The following is a 16,365-nucleotide window of genomic DNA, read 5'->3' as shown; positions in this document are numbered from 1 at the left end:
TTAATTGTAATGGTAAGTTTGTACTCGCTCCCTTCCAAAATAAAAAGGATATTGGATAGATGAGACACATCTTAATACTACAAAGAATTTGGATAGAGTCTATCAAGATTCATAATACTAGTATTATATGTTCCATCTATTAAAAATCTTTCATATTTTAGGAGTGGAAGTAATAACAATTCTACTCGTTTGTGTCCGACTCTCCGTCAACGAGGGCTTAGGTTTTTAAAACTAAAGCATATTCAGGTTGATATATGCCTTCTTTTTTTTGTTAGTCGACTAGTGTGAATTAATATCATCTAATTTAGGTGAATAGTTAAACGTTATAAGAAAAATTTAAACAACATCTGATTTGGGTGGAGGTACTAGAAAGAAAGAAAGAAAGAAGAAAGAGAGATATATATATCATAGAACCGCGCCCATCTCTACGCCAATCCAACGTGCACGCCACCATGTGGTGAGGCAGAAACACAGTCGCATCGCATGGACATGACAACATCCACCACATTCCATTCCAACCTGACCCCGTCTGCCTCACGGCCCCTGGACTGGACCGCGCCGATGCACGCATAAACCCCTCGCCCTCGCCCAACGCGCGGTTTTACCCTCTTTTTTTTTTTTCTTTTGGCCCCGTTTCCTCCCAAACTTCCCCTTCCTCCGCGTCGGTTGACTCCGACCGGCAGCCAGGCCAGCCAGAGATATTTAACCATTTGCCACATTTAGATGTGGCAATTAACTTTTTGTTACTTGACCCCATATATCATAAACACATGTGGATCCACATGTCATTGAGATAGGGGTGACAAATAGTTATTTGCCAAATCTAAAAATGACAAATGGTTAAAAGCCCCGGCCACCCAACCCAAACCCCGTCGTCTCCTCTCCCGCTCGCTGTCCAATCATTCACAAGCGAAAGCGACTAGCCCCACCTCACTCCTCCCCTCGCGACCGCGTCAATGGCCGCACCCACGCCGCACGTCACTCCACTGACGACGACGTCCCGTCCCCGCCCGGCAGCCACCACCGGAGGCCTCCTTGACTCGGCCGTCGCCATCGTTCGCCTCGTCCTCCTCCTCCTCCTCCTCCCCGCGGGTAGCTTTCGCTGCCACACACACACACACACAAACACAACGACCTCGCCCTCGCGAAGACGACGGACGGACTAGCACTAGCGTGGCGGGGGACGGGGCCACGCCGTTTATAGCGCGACGCGGACGACTCGGTGGTGGTGGTGATGATGATGAGGGTGTTGGGTTTCATGGGAGATGGTGGTGGTGGTGGGATGATGACGGCGCAGGCTGCGGCGGAGGCGGCGGTGGGCGCGATCGGGTGCGGGTACGACCTCACGAGCGACCTCCGCCTCAGCCGCGTCAAGGCGGGCGGGAGGCTGGTGGACATCGACGGGGCGAGCGGCGCGGCGAGACGGGAGCTGGTCCTCCCCTGGGGAGCCGTCGTGGGGGGCGTGCCGGTGGGGATCGTCGCCGACAAGGGGGAGCGCACCCGGTTCCGCTCCGACGTCCTCTCCTTCGCTCAGGTAACGACAGTGCCTCACAGGTGTTCGATCGGGTGATCCCTTTCAGTTCACTCGGAATTGAGCTTGAGAGTTTTGTTGTGTTGGGTGGTTTCCCTGCCATGGCGGTTCGCAGATGGCGGAGCAGGTGAACCAGACGATGTCGGTGGCGGGGAAGATCCCGTCGGGCGCGTTCAACGCCATGTTCGACTACCACGGGTGCTGGCACAAGGACGCGGCCGCCACGGGGAGCCTCTGCTTCGACGGCCGCTTCATCGAGCTCTACGCCGTCGAGGCCCCCCGCGCGCACCTCGCCCTGCTCGACCGCGTCAAGCGCGACGTCCCGCCCTTCTGGGACCCCGCTGCTCTCGCCGAGTCAGTACGCCTTCCCCCGTCGCGCGCCGCGCGCCCGGCGTTCGTCGCGTTTGCTGCTACCCCAGTGGCCACTGACTCTAGTGTACTGACATGGTCGCTGCCGAATTTTCTGTTCAGATTCATCGACAAGTACGGGACGCACGTCATCGCCGGGGTGAAGATGGGAGGGAAGGATGTGGTCTGCATCAAGCAGCTCAAGGGATCCAATCTCACACAGAGCGATGTGCAGTCTCGGCTCAAGAAACTCTCCGACGACAAGCTCGCTCAGGATTCACCTGAAAGTTTAACTGCAAGAGACGACAAGTTCTTGCTGGGATTAAACGTGAGCTCTCTACTCTAACATTATATGGCTTCAAAATTAGCTTTCTTAGGTGGTGTTTACATCCAGGGACTTAACTTAAGTCTCTGTCTTTAGACACTAATTTAGAGTATTAAATACAGACTACTTACAAAACTAATTACATAAATAAAAGCTAATTCACGAGACAAATTTTTTAAGCCTAATTAATCTATAATTAGAGAATGTTTACTGTAGCATCACATAGGCTAATCATGGATTAATTAGGCTCATTAGATTCGTCTCGCAAATTAGTCTAAGATTATGGATGGGTTTTATTAATAGTCTACGTTTAATATTTATAATTAATTTTCAAACATCCGATGTGATAGGGACTTAAAAGTTTTAGTCCCATCTAAACAGGGCCTTAGAAGCTTCAGAATTACTGTATTGGACTTTCATAACCCATGATTCGGTTTCTGAAGATACAGGCGCCATTAATGATTGTAAGTAGCCTTGCTAATTGCTGTGATGTTGTGCAGGGGAGTTTATTATTGGGTCCTGGATCTGCTGCTTGGCGGTCGTTCAGACCATCAGTCGTGTCACACAAAGATGTAAGGCAATCACACATGTACTGACGATGTTCATTGCGTGATTTATCACTCCAACAGCAGGAAATTAATGAGAGAGCCATGATTAATTTGTTTGGTCGCATGTCCTTTCGTTTCACAGGACATCCTCAGTATCCACATCAGAAGAGGGGGCGTTGATAATGGCCAAGGCCACAGTAATTGGCTTTCGACGATCAGCGGTTCACCGGACGTCATCTCTATGGCTTTTGTGCCGATTACTTCTCTGCTCACTGGTGTTCGAGGCTGCGGGTTCCTGAATCATGCAGTGAACCTCTACCTCAGATGTAAGCACTTTGTTAGTTACTGCTGGTGACAAACAAAACCATGCCAGTTCAAGGATCACATCGTATCTCAAGTACTGACATAGCTAAATTACTCAGGTTACAAGTCTAATTATCTGTCTGTTTTCTGCTGGTAAATTCAGACAAACCTCCAATAGAGGAACTCCATCAATTTCTGGAATTCCAGGTGCCACGACAATGGGCTCCAGAGTTTGGGGAGCTCCCTCTGGCTTTGGGCCCGAGAAAGAAGAAGAACAGCCTGCCATCTCTTCAGTTTACTCTCATGGGTCCTAAGCTTCATGTCACCACTGCCAAGGTAACAATCAATACCGGCATTCTGCATTAGTGAAATTCGTCAGTTTGATTCCATGTTGTTTGTAGTAGAACTCAGCTCACAGTGTGTTCCGTTTTGTTTCGTGCAGGCTGATTCTGGGAATCGTCCGGTGACCGGCATTCGGCTGTTCCTGGAAGGCAAGAAGAACAACCGGCTGGGCGTTCACCTACAGCATTTGTCAGCGACGCCGGGCACGATCACGATCGCCGGCGAGGTGGCGTCGGCGGAGGACGCCACCGTGAGGGAGCGCGACTACATCGAGCCCATCAAGTCGCCGCTGCTGTCGCACGTGTGCACGGCGCCGGTGCAGTACAACGGCGCGCGGATCGACGACTGCGCGGCGATCGTGACGAGGGCGTGGCTGGAGGTGCAGGAGACGTGCCTCAAGAAGGTGCTCTTCCTGCGGCTGGGCTTCTCCGGCGTGGCATCCACCAAGATCCGGCGGTCGGAGTGGGATGGCCCGTTCGTCGTGTCACGCAAGTCGGGCTCGCTGTCGGCATTGTTCAGCGCGCGGCTGTCCGCCGCCGGTGCCGGTGGCTCCGCGCAGATGATGCAGCAGCAGCAGCCGGTGGGGGAGAAGGTGGAGGTGAACTCCGCCATCTTCCCCAAGGGCCCGCCGGTGCCTCTCCCGGTGCAGAGGATGGCGAGGTACGTCGACACAACGGAGGTGATGAGGGGCCCCGCCGACTTGCCGGGGTACTGGGTGGTCACCGGCGCGAAGCTCTGCATCGAAGGCGGCAAAGTTGCACTCAAGGTCAAGTACTCGCTGCTCATCGCGGAGGTGCTAGACTACCCTGAGTGACTGTTGAGAAGAACTGCACGGTGTGTGCATCTTTTTGGCTCGTTTGTGATGCTGTTGTGTACAGTACAGTACAGTACAGGTAAGGTCGGCTCAGCTCAGCGTATACTTGTACAGATTGGGCACACGCTAGTAGTCAGGTATACTATTTGTATGTATAAACCACAGAGTAGAGCAGTACACTACCAGCAGGCAATTGTTTTGGTTTGCACTTGGATTCTAGCAAAACTAGGAGCATACACAGTTGTTGAAATTGGTTTCCTTAGGCATGCAGCTCAAAAGGTTATGTACGATTATTTCTCACCTCTGGTATTGCCCTGAGATGGGATCATTTTTACTGGCAATGTTGAGAATGTGAGACGGTTTGGTAATTTGGCATCAGCAATCATCCTTGTTCCCAACAGTATAACAGGAGGCCTTTTACATTGTTTGCGAGTTACTTAGAGAAGGAGCTGAACCGTTGATTAATAAAGGGGCAAGATAAGAAATAAAATTATTGTAATACGATAGCAATGGAATAATTAACTAGTGAAATATGGGCATTTCATGTGAATTGAATACCTGCTAGCTCCATTTATCAGTTTTGTTATAGAGAAAAAAAAACATAAATCATAGATACTTCGTTGATTTAGCGTTCAATATGATCCGTACTGATGAAAAAGAAAATCAAAGATCGTGTCTCATTTCTTCTTTACCTTCACTTCATTCTTGTTCTAGGATGTAACTGGTTCAATGGAAGGAGAGAGAGAAGACACCGGCATGGTTGAGGGTCGAAGAGGAGACGAGATCGTCCAATCGATGGCTAGTTGCAAGCGCATGATTAGTTATTTATGTAGTTCACAAATTTGTTGAATAAGGGGTTGAATCGAGATCTCCTATATGTTTTTTGTTCTAGGGTTTGAATGGTGCACCCACAAGGAGACACGGTCGTGGAATATTTCATCTTTCTAGGAATAAATCGATAAAATGTGTAACTTAAATCGATGCAAATCTTCGGTGATATTTTAACCAATCATGTTTGTGAAACACAATATAAATCTCTTCTTGTAAAACAAAATATATATCTCAAAAGAAATAAAGGGAGGAGTTTTGACATGTTCTTTAGAATATAGAGTAATATAGAGAAAATAACGCAAATAATAAAATTTTACGCTAGTAACGTGTTCTTCGAAACAAAATACAAATATAGAGAAAATCACGCAAATGAGAACATTAAAGTATACGACATAAATCTAGAAAAAATCACACAAATGAGATCTACTAATCTAGTACTAGGCAAATGACTTAATTGGTTGATTAAAATTTAGAGACAATTCTACCATTTTCTCTCAACTAGCATATTTGTCATAAATACTTAACTAGCACATAATTAATTAAGTTTTAATATAGAGAAGCTTAATTGTTACTAACATATGGCTATATGAGGAAACTTGATTTTTACTCTAGTTATTGATACGAGCTATGCTGAAAACTACCTTTATTTATTTACAAAGTGCATGCGCAAGATTTACTTTTGAATTTACAAGATAATCATGTGTATTTAGGCCTGCGCCACTGAATTTGTCGGAGTGTGAAGGATTCAATACTAACCTTTCATACTTCAACCTGCATCACACCTATAAACACTCTAGTCCTGCGCGTTCTTCTCAAACTTCCATTATCTTTACTGAGGAATACTTTTGGCATTTATGTTTCCCATTTAAGGTGTTTATAAGACATCTGATCATATGTGTTAGCAGTACTTTTAACAACAAAATATGTTATATAAATAATAAGCAAGAAAATATTTGCTTAAAGGAAAAATAGTGAGAATTCTTGGAGTTGGTATGATTGACTATACATTTAAGAAAGCAATTAGTAATTTAAACAATGTTGGGTTTTTTAGAGTTTTCTAAAGCGGATGGATTTGCAGCAGATTTGAAGCTAGTCATGAAAAACTCTGTTGCGATTATAACATGATCAAGAATTTATCTGTTGGAGGGATGAAAATGAAAAAAAAAATCATGTCATTAAGGATCTGGTGGGTAACTTAACTTGAGGTTGGTTAGTATTTCCTGCTTTCAATGTGTGGATGGATAAATTTGAACAGAAAAAACTTTCTTTCGATGATTGTTAGGGTTTTCAATTTCCTTAAAAATAAAACTTAATAAACAGAAAAACTTTATTTCGAGGATTTTTAGTGTTTTCAATTTGCTTAACAAGAAAACTTAACGTAGACGTAGAAGATTTGTATGAGATAAGAGATTTGTATGAGATAAGAACCGACCTACTTATCAATATGAATCATGACAAACATTTAGCTGACTATATATACAGTGGTAGGAATTACTTTAAATCTATCTACAATGTGGTGAAACATTTAATATAAACTCCGTTTGAAAAGTTATATATAATATTCTTTCAGTTTTGTAAACAGTAATAACCTTAACTTATATTTAACTTAACTCATATTTTTATGTTTTATAATAAATAATGCTTACAGAATTGTGGTTTTATATGTGTGGACAGTTACAAGTTGGTTGGATGTGTGTCTCATAGTTTATTTATATGAGGAATTGACAAATGTATATTTACCATAATGTAATTATTGTTAATACCGTATGCCAAGTTAAGTTTTCGACCTAATTTCAATTGTATGTTGCTAAAATAAGGTTATTGTGATCTTTTTCTTAATATTTCTTTTTTAGATGTACATGAGTAGTCACTGTTGCATATAATTAATATCTTTATGCAGGATTTTAGTAATGTACTTAGATGGAGAAGCGATGGCTAACTGTTGTAACAAATAATGGACACTTTCTACTTGAGTTGGTGTGTTCTTTATAAAGTAGTAGAATTAGCTAGGATGATGTTTTAAAGAAGTAAGTTAGCTAGGAGGATGTTTCAAAGGTACTAATCAGGAATAACACATTGACATATTTGTTGTTGATGGACTAAAACGTCTATCGAAAGGTAGGCTTCACTCACAAGGTGGAATATAAAGCAATAAAAATGTGTTGATTTATATAGTGGTAAAAATGTATTTCTTAAAAATTGGATCCCCAATTACACACCCTTTGGGGTCTATTTATAGCTGTGCAGGCTTACAACCCCAGGGGCTAGGGTTACTGTTCACTCGGGAATTAACTTAACTATCCTTATAATAGGGACATTTATAGGGGTAATAATCGTCTTATGGCCCATCCTACAGGCCCATGGGCCCTAAAGGGTCCTTGTTGGGCCATTTGTTGGGCTTCCAGTGTGAAGGCCCCACCGAGGAATTTGTCCTTCTTCGCCATTCGATGCCCCTTTGTTGCATGCTTGGTGAAGACGCTTGTCATTGGCCTAGCGAAGTTACTTGCCGCTTGCCTTCGGCATTTGTGCGGGTCACATCCTTCGGCGTCCGACTTCGTGACTTGACGGGTGTTTCAAGAGTCCGGTCGAAGGTTCTCATGACATGGCTCCAATAATATTTTTTTGCAATTAGTTGGAACCCTGATAATCTTGGAAGCAAGTGGCGTGTGAGTCGGTTATGGTGCCAAAGTTTCACCTTGTTGGCCTGGCGAAGCTACTTGCCGCTTGCCTTCGGCATTTGTGCGGGTCACATCCTTCGGCGTCCGACTTCGTGACTTGACGGGTGGAAGGTTCTCACGGCATGGCTCCAACAATATTTTTTTTGTAATTAGTTGGAACCCTAATAATCTTGGAAGCAAGTGGCGTGTGCGTCGGTTATGGTGGCAAAGTTGCACTCAAGGTCTACTCGCTGCTCATCGCGCAAATGGACTACCCGAAGTTGAGAACTGCACGGTGTGTGCATCTTTTTTGGCTTGTTTGTGATGTTGTGTGCGGTACAGGTAGGGGTGAAAACGGGGCGGGTATTTCCCGACCGCCCGCCTGGCCGTATTATTTTGGGACAAATTCGGGTCAGAAATTCGGGTACCCGAAACTTTATACGGATATAGGGTTCGAATATGGGTTTTTTTGGAGGATATGAGATCGGGTTCAAGAGCGCAGTATCTGACGGATACGGATTATCCGGGAAAAATACGGATATTACCCGATTATATATACGGATAGTACCAGTATTATATGTTACAGCCGTACAGGCTTGAGGCTAGCCAGCCCAAACGGCCAACCACTAGCCACCAGGCGCCACCAGCCCATCAACCCACTGGCCCAATAGGCCAATACTAAGAGCAACTTCAATAGAATGGCCAAATGGGTGGCCAAGCTAAATTTTAGCAAATATGAGGGGAAAATATTCTCCAACAGTCTCTCCATCCGGTTAGCCAAGCCATCTGGATGGCCCAATCGCACCTCTCACTGGCCAAACTTAGAGTCTCTCTGCCTGGCTATTCGTGGGCCCCACCACTCCCCCTCCCGCACCATCTCTCCCTCTCCTAGCTAGAGCAAGAAGGCGTCGACGGTGCTGCTCGTGAACGGCGATGGCACAGAGGAGAGAGACACTGGAGCCAGCTGCGACCACCGCCGCCGTCCTCGCCGTCCCAGAGCCAACTGCGACCGCCGCCGCCGTCCTCGCCATCCCAGAGCCAGCCGCGACTGCCGTCGCCGTCCGCTGCCGTCCCCGCGTGGATTTGACTGGGCGGCGTGGATTCGGGAGAGGAAGAGTGAGAAAAAGAGGAAGAGGGAGAGAAAGAGAAAGAGGAAGAAGAATGGGTATAGAGGGCTAACACATGGGTCCCGCTATCACCTGTCATAGACTCAAAATAAAGAGGATAGATGGAGAGGCTGTTGGAGTAAACAATGAATTTGACTTGACAAATGAAATGAAAAATTAGCTAAATAGACATCTGGAGAGTCGAATTTAGAGAGACTGTTGGAGATGCTCTAACCCTAAGAAATAGGAGAGAGCTTGAGGGAGATCGAGAGTCAGAGAGAGAGGTGTGAGGCCGTGCGGCGTGCGCCCGTGCGTGAGGGGATTTCCGCCGCCGCTGCCCGCTGGCCTGCCATGCCCTTGCGCAGGCTGCGCCAACGTCACCTGCGCCAGGCGCCACCACGCATCCATGCCGGCTGCGCCACCCTCGCCACTACGCCGGCTACGCCACCTGCGTTGTTGACCTGCATCGTGCAGCTTGAGCCCGTCGCCATCGCCAGTGCTCGTCGCGACGGCGCTCGTCGCCACCTCTGCTGCACGGCCTGCACCGGTGCCCGTGTTGCCTCTCCCTCCATCCTAGCAAACTTCTCGCTTCATTGGCCGTTAAATCATCAGGTAGCGAATAGTGTTGAGGCTGAAAACAACTGATGATTTAAGTGGCGCTGGTACTTGTGAATTTGTGATATGTTTCCTGGTTGGCAAGGCTTATGTTGTGAGCGATATTATGATGACATAGTGTACTGATAAGTGATATCAGGGGCGGGCCTACAAGTCTACAACAATTCAAGGTATTCAAATTGTTAGAGTGTATAAAGTGAATTGCTCGTCTTTCCCTATCAGCTTAGGTTTTTAGGTGTAACTGGCTGATGCATGCAACTTAATATGGTATCAGAGCCAGAGGTCTCGAGTTAGAATCCTAGCAGCCCACTCCAATAGTCCACGCTTGAGACTTGAATTTTATCAAGAATTTTGGTAAAGTATATATACCCATATGAATACCCAAGAATTTTGGCCAAAAAAAAGATATATATATATATATATATATATATATATATATATATATATATATATATATATATATATATATATATATATATATATATATATATATATATATATATATACTATGTATTTTATATGTGTATTCAAAAAATTAAAAAAAAAGACATCAAACAGCCCATCAAGCAAAGAAACTATCCAACCGTGTCCTCCCTCTTCTTTATTGGCCCATTAGCACAATTGATTCACTCCATTTTACCCAACCAAAAACTCTATATACATGAAATTATGCTCAATTTTGTGTTATATATGTTATATATTATATACAACTACTAGTATGTGATATTATATAAACCAATTATTATCATTTTTTAGTGTAGAAATTTTTTTCCCTCTTTATTTTGAATACCCAACCTTAAAACTCTGGGCCCGCCCCTGAGTGATATGCTTGGCAAGACTATTGTTCTGAGCAGTATTATGGTACTATGTATTGGTGAATGGTGACATTTTGGATGATGCTATGGTACTATGTATTGGTGAATGGTGACATTTTGGATGATGCCTACTTTTAGCTTGTGGCTGTGAGGTACATGTTTCCTAAGCCCCTAATGGCTTAATATAATCGCATTATGGATATTTAGGATTGTTGAATGCTTATTGTCTATGTGGTATTTATGATTGTTGCTTCGACTTGATATCCAAACAAGTATTGGTAACCGATAGTGTACATATCCATTTTTTTGTACGTATTCGTCCCATATTTTTACCCGATATTATCCGATCTTATATCCGTATTCGACACTATCCGTATTCAACCCGATTCCGTTTATAAAATATAGGTTAGGATATGAGAAGGGTGAGATCCGACCCAACCCAACCCGATTTCACCCCTAGTACAGGTCAGTTCAGCTCAGTGTATACTGTACAGATTGTGGCATTGCGCACGCGAGTAGTCAGGAATGCTACACAACAGGTCAGCTCAGCTCAGCGTATACTGTACAGATTGCGGCATTGCGCACGCTAGAGGTCAGGTATGCTATTGGATGTATGAACTAGACTATATCAGTACACTACACAGCAGACAATTGTTTTGGTTTGCACTTAGATTCTAGCAAAACTAGGAGTATATATAGTTGTTGAAATTGGTTTCCTTAGGCATGCAGCTCAAAAAGTTTTATGTATGATTATTTTCACTGCAAGTGCAAGAGATGGGATCCTTTTTACTGGCAATGGTGAGAACTGAGAATGTGAGACGGTTTGGCAGTTTGGCATCAGCAATCATCCTCGTTCCCAACAGCATCCACTGAGTTATATTACTTAGCTGAAATAACAGTATCTTCGGTCGTCAAAGACATGTTTAGCGCACCAGGAACACAGGTGGTACATCCATCATCTCTATTTTTGGTTAACCATATACAAAAAGCCAGCTGCATAGGCATCCTCAGTTTTCTCTGGGTTGCAAAGGTTAGACGGCCTGTGCTTCAGGTAAAGAGTTAAAACCTCTCTGCCGGGACAACCACCGGCTGTGGCTCCACACGCTTCCTCTCAGAAAGATAAGGACCCCTTTTAACCGCTTCATTCAACTGTCACAAGATGTTTTCCTTGGTGGTCAGCACCTCACTATTCACAATCCAACAGCAAGATCAGAAAACAATGGAATTTACGAGGATACCTTTCCAATGAGTTCAGAAAGGCTTGGTTCATGAAGAAGATGTGATGATGATAATGCCTTGCTGATCGCCAGACAACAATCATGCCGTGCTTCCATGCCTACAAAAATGAACCAACATTACTCTTTTTTCATTTGGTAAACAGAAAACTGTATGTCCACGACCACAATAGTAAATAAGAGCCACTACTCCATTGCATTGCTAAGCGCAATTCTGATTAGTAACTGGTGCTAAGTGCTAAAAGTGGAGTAAGAAGTTGCTTAAGCTTGAAACCATGATCAACTCTAAGCAGTCAGCAACTCCAAAAGCAGTTGTACAAAAGTTCTCCAAATACTAAAGCAAACATCATACTGTATCACCCTTGGGCTGGAAAACTAGAAAAGGAGGCGCTAAATTTACTGCATCAGCATCATCGCAATTCATAAGTCTTCCTAGGTACGTACCAAGTTTTGTCATCTCCATTTTGGGATCTGTAACAAGGTTGATTATGTCCAACTTTGAACAAATTTCCATTAGGCACCATTCTCTGGCAACAAGGCCAGATATTACTCTGTAACCCTGCAGACATCCAAAGGCAATTAGCATAGCCTCACTATCAAGGGACAGCAATTCACTTTCTCACTCATAACGGGTCAGCAACTGGGGGATAGAAGTAGATATTCAGTATAAAATAAGTTAAGAGAACTGCTTGGAATACAGGAGTTCCACGGGAAATAGTTAAGTCCCAGCTGAAATCTGGGATGCTTCCTGTGTTCCAAACAGGTTCTAACTTCAACAAGCATGTGCTGCTTACAGTTATCCTTATGTCTGGATCTTGTTGTAACACCGACAGAAGAAGAGCCTGTAAAAATATGAAGCAAGAACCGATATAAACAAACCTAATAAGAAAGGAAAACTATAAAGTAAAGATACATGGAATGGAAAAAAATATAAAGTTACTACTAACCGAAGGTGTCAGTTTTGGACTGTTTCTTGCTGTGGTATAGACAAAACGCTTCAGGCGTTCTTCCGCTTGATTATCCAGTTTTATTTGGTCTTCCTGCCGATCAACACCAGATATGCTTCCAAATGCATGCAAAGCAGCCTGAACATATAAAACAATCTCACATTAGAGGACCGATTTCTGGTAACTTGATTGAAAAGAGTGGCAATAGAATAAACTAGGCAGGCAACTTACCAGCTGTTTACCTCTACCCTGCCGACCAAAGGATGCCTCTACCACATGTCTGGCAGCATTTGATGAATCTGTGAGCAACAAACATGCTCCAGCAGATGCTGTTATACCAATAGAGCCAAATAAACAGTACGCTTAGTTAGGATGATGACATAAGTTTCTAGTAAATACCCCACCCCAATAATTGATGAATATTTCATTATTGTATAACAGAAGGGTAATGGACGCATAAACTTACTTGTACCAATCAGGCCTAAGGCCTCCAATGCACTCTCAGTTTCATCTGTATTTTGACTTTCTTCCATCTTCAATAATTTGTCTATAGCTAGAAGCAGATTTGCAACACCTAACATGAACAAATCTTGATAAGAAACTTATCTGTAATTTTTTTTAAAAAAAAATACTGTAAATACCTGATAGCATTAACACGAATATGATCCTAGTAAAAGTGCCAAGAACAATCCAATAAATAGGTTATCAAATAGCATTCCTCGACACTTCACATGAAAGATCTGTTAACAACTAATGTACATACCATTTAGTACAGTTTCATTATAATTCAAAGAAACCCCCACAAAAAAATTATGATGCGAAGTTGTCATAAATGGAGGAAACAGTATAAATCATAGCGATTAAAAAACTGTGGATTCGAAAATCTTCAATGCTCAAAAGGAAAGATTTTAGCACATCTGGTAGAATAGAAATTCCATAGCTGCAAAGATTTTTAGCACATCTGGTAGAATAGAAGTTGGATAGCTGCAAATAAACCTGCTTACAGTTTCGATCTATTGTCGTGAAAGCATCAGCTGAAGAAAGAAGCCTCCCACTAATCAATGTTGCCCTTGACCGTACAATAGAATCAGCCGATGAATCGCTATACATGACCAAAAAAAAAATCAAATGGATGAAAATTGCAAGACAAAACATAGTTACAGAAGCATTAGGGGAATACTTGATCACATCAACCATGAGTTGAAGTAAATTAGTCTTCAGCAAGAAGATATTGCTGTGAGGGTGTTCCACGAGCTGCATTACAACACAATGCATTATTAGCTGCAACAACGAAACATATAGCTACCCTTAGATATAACAGAATCTCCAAGTCATTGATCTTGATCACCAAAATGGAAGGGGGAAAAAAAGGCATCCAAAGCCATATTCTCCTCACTGCTTCTATTCTGAGGATTTTGCTGCAGCTTAACTAGGTACTCCCTCTGTTGATTTTTATAAGGCATATTTTTTTTATTTTAAAATGTTAGTACCTCGTAGATTATAACCAATGATTAGTCAAATTACAAGTACATTTAGTATAAAGATCTAATGGCATTGGTCTGGTTTCATCCAGACATTCAACATATGATGAATTACAACTATCAATGCAACTTATGCAAGGCTCTTGCAAATGAAGAGAAAAGAAGAATCCCACCACACTATTGACGTAAAGCCAGAAATAAGCCAATTTGCCATAAGTACTTTCTTTCAATTGTAAAGCTTTTTCAGTAACTAAAAGCAAAAGGGCCTATCTACTTAGAAACCAAGTTGATGGAAACTATCATGTATCAAGGAAAACTGAGGGATGCAAGCCAAAGTGCCAAACATTTAGCAAGCCATGAAAGTCAAACTGGAGTACTGCACAAAAAATACTAGTATATTGTTACCTCATAGAGGACCTCTAGTGCACTCAGGGTTTTAAGCATGTCTCTTCTATCTTTTATCTCATCCTCAAATAAGCTGAGAAGATTTGAGTCGTAAATGGCAGTAGCAGTATAGGTTGACACAGCAAAGAGCTTAGCTATCAGTGATAGAATGCGAATTCGTGCCTACAAAGAAGAGGAAGCAAGGAACATTAACACAACTTAAACATGTGTATTGATAAATTCAGAAAAAAAAAAACTTTGACAAGAACAGAATCAAGATGTCATACCATGGACGATGACTGAGCTGCCACTTTGTGGAGTTGCACAGACCCTTGACCATTTGGTGGAAATATGATCTCCTAAAAGCCAAAGCAAAAATTAGCCACAGTGATAACCACAATGCACTAAAGGAATATATACTCAACAATTCAAAAACATGATTATACTCACAATGCCTTTAGGAATTTGTGCTAAACGTTTTATGCCATCCAGAGAAATTGCTGAAATCTCCTCATCTCTACAAAAGGCAAACAGAATTAATAACAGGTATATCTCCAAGAACACGTGTCATCCAACCAACAGAACTTGCTATATGTAGTTTGTGATGTCGAAAATAATTACCCCTCAGTTAAACAATTCATCAGAAGAGGATATAGATTGTGCTGAACAAATGTGTCCACAACAACAGCACTATCTCCAGCCTTATCAAGAAGATGTATCACCTAGTAAAGAATTTGAAAGGAATTATGTGAAAACGTTTATTTCAACGGGAATTCTCAGCAGTCAAAATATTTATATATATTCAGGGACAATAGGACATACAGCTTTGCAGGCTAGTTGTCTGGTATTCTTCGAGTTTGCAAGCAATCCAGCTTGAATAAATGCCTGAATTATCAAATTGAAAAGTTGAACTTCAGGTAGACAGATGTATATAGTTATAGATTACTTAAGGAATAAAAAGAAACAGAATAATGTAGTTGGTCATTTTGGAATATGCTTCAAAGAAGCACAAGCAATTGACCAAGGTTAACAGGTGTATGTGCCAGGTTTAAAAATTAAAGAGACTATTTCACACATACACCATAGCTTGGCAGAAATGATGCTCCATATCTCGAAGAAAATACTTTGTCCAAGCATGCGGCAATAGTTTCATCCATCCCAGGTACATCAGCCTCACTCTGCAATGCACTACAGGACCAAGACGAAAATTAAAACGACCACTCGATAACTAATTCATTATTTTGCACAACAAACTAGTATAAGCACCATAGCATTTGTGGGGACTAGAGATGTAAATAGATGACTTGAACAGGTCGGCTGTAATTTCATGAACTCATTTTGAGGAACAAGCAGTTTACCCTAACAGCTTGGGCAGAGGGTATTGCTCCAGGAACTGCCTCACGGTGTCATCACCATGCGCTCCTGCCACAAAGGAAGTAATGCAGTGAGTGCCTAAACAAATTGTGCCTTCTCCAAATGCAAACAAGTCCAATTGAAAATTTTAATACGCGCCACCTGAGTAATTAGCAGGGGAAAAAAACCAGTCATTCACAAATGGACTGAAGAGAGGAACCCTATTTACAGCAACATTGCAAAACCAGCAAGCCATAATATAATCCAACCCTAACGCATGAGTTACAAAAGTTACTGAAAGCAAGCGCGATCAGGAGTGCGGAATCAGATGTTTGCGGTGATATGCAACACCTACTAAGCAGGCTCCCACCTAGCAACATGCAAAGCAAGCTAATCCCATCGACTCTTACGCGCAACCCAAAACCCCATCCCCTGATCCCCCCCCCCCCCCCCCAAAAAAAAAAAAAAAAAGAGTAACTCGTGAGCTAGAAGCTAGTGCGGGCCAAAAAATGATTCGCCCTGAGCCAGATGAGATGGAGGAGGACGAGGAGGGGCCATTGCCTGGGTAGGACGCGAACTCCGCTGCCGCCCGGAGCATCGCTTCCATCTCGCCGGGCTCCATCGCCGGCGCCTCCATCTGCGACTTGCTTGGGGGGAAACCCTAGTTGCGGATGCGGAGAGCGAGACGAACTCGAGCACTGACTGGCAAGGCAAAGGCAGAGGCAGCCGC

At 43.2% G+C, this 16,365-nt stretch overlaps 2 protein-coding genes across 2 annotated transcripts; one reads left to right on the top strand and one right to left on the bottom strand.

Moving 5' to 3' along the window:
- Window positions 1–905: 905 nt before the first annotated feature.
- Window positions 906–4,593, top strand: LOC4339576 (MACPF domain-containing protein NSL1). Its single transcript, XM_015781987.3, has 7 exons — window positions 906–1,534; window positions 1,647–1,885; window positions 2,003–2,207; window positions 2,705–2,776; window positions 2,895–3,078; window positions 3,219–3,391; window positions 3,498–4,593. The coding sequence occupies exons 1-7, from the start codon at window positions 1,235–1,237 to the stop codon at window positions 4,209–4,211; spliced, it is 1,887 nt and encodes a 628-aa protein (XP_015637473.1). The 5' UTR covers window positions 906–1,234; the 3' UTR covers window positions 4,212–4,593.
- A 6,495-nt stretch (window positions 4,594–11,088) lies between these two features.
- LOC4339575 (uncharacterized) lies at window positions 11,089–16,353 on the bottom strand. The gene is made up of 17 exons (XM_015785182.2): window positions 16,197–16,353; window positions 15,641–15,704; window positions 15,362–15,470; window positions 15,105–15,167; window positions 14,904–15,004; window positions 14,733–14,799; window positions 14,570–14,641; window positions 14,304–14,465; window positions 13,598–13,671; window positions 13,422–13,519; window positions 12,884–12,991; window positions 12,649–12,746; window positions 12,418–12,555; window positions 12,265–12,312; window positions 11,915–12,029; window positions 11,474–11,571; window positions 11,089–11,384 (listed from the first exon to the last, which is right to left on the bottom strand). The coding sequence occupies exons 1-17, from the start codon at window positions 16,270–16,272 to the stop codon at window positions 11,295–11,297; spliced, it is 1,581 nt and encodes a 526-aa protein (XP_015640668.1). The 5' UTR covers window positions 16,273–16,353; the 3' UTR covers window positions 11,089–11,294.
- Window positions 16,354–16,365: the final 12 nt, after the last annotated feature.

The sequence above is a fragment of the Oryza sativa genome, chromosome 5 (genome assembly GCF_034140825.1).
Source record: "Oryza sativa Japonica Group chromosome 5, ASM3414082v1".
Taxonomy (NCBI): Eukaryota; Viridiplantae; Streptophyta; class Magnoliopsida; order Poales; family Poaceae; genus Oryza; species Oryza sativa.
The sequence above is the reverse complement of the archived record's forward strand: the minus strand, read 5'-3'. Positions and strand labels throughout refer to the sequence as shown.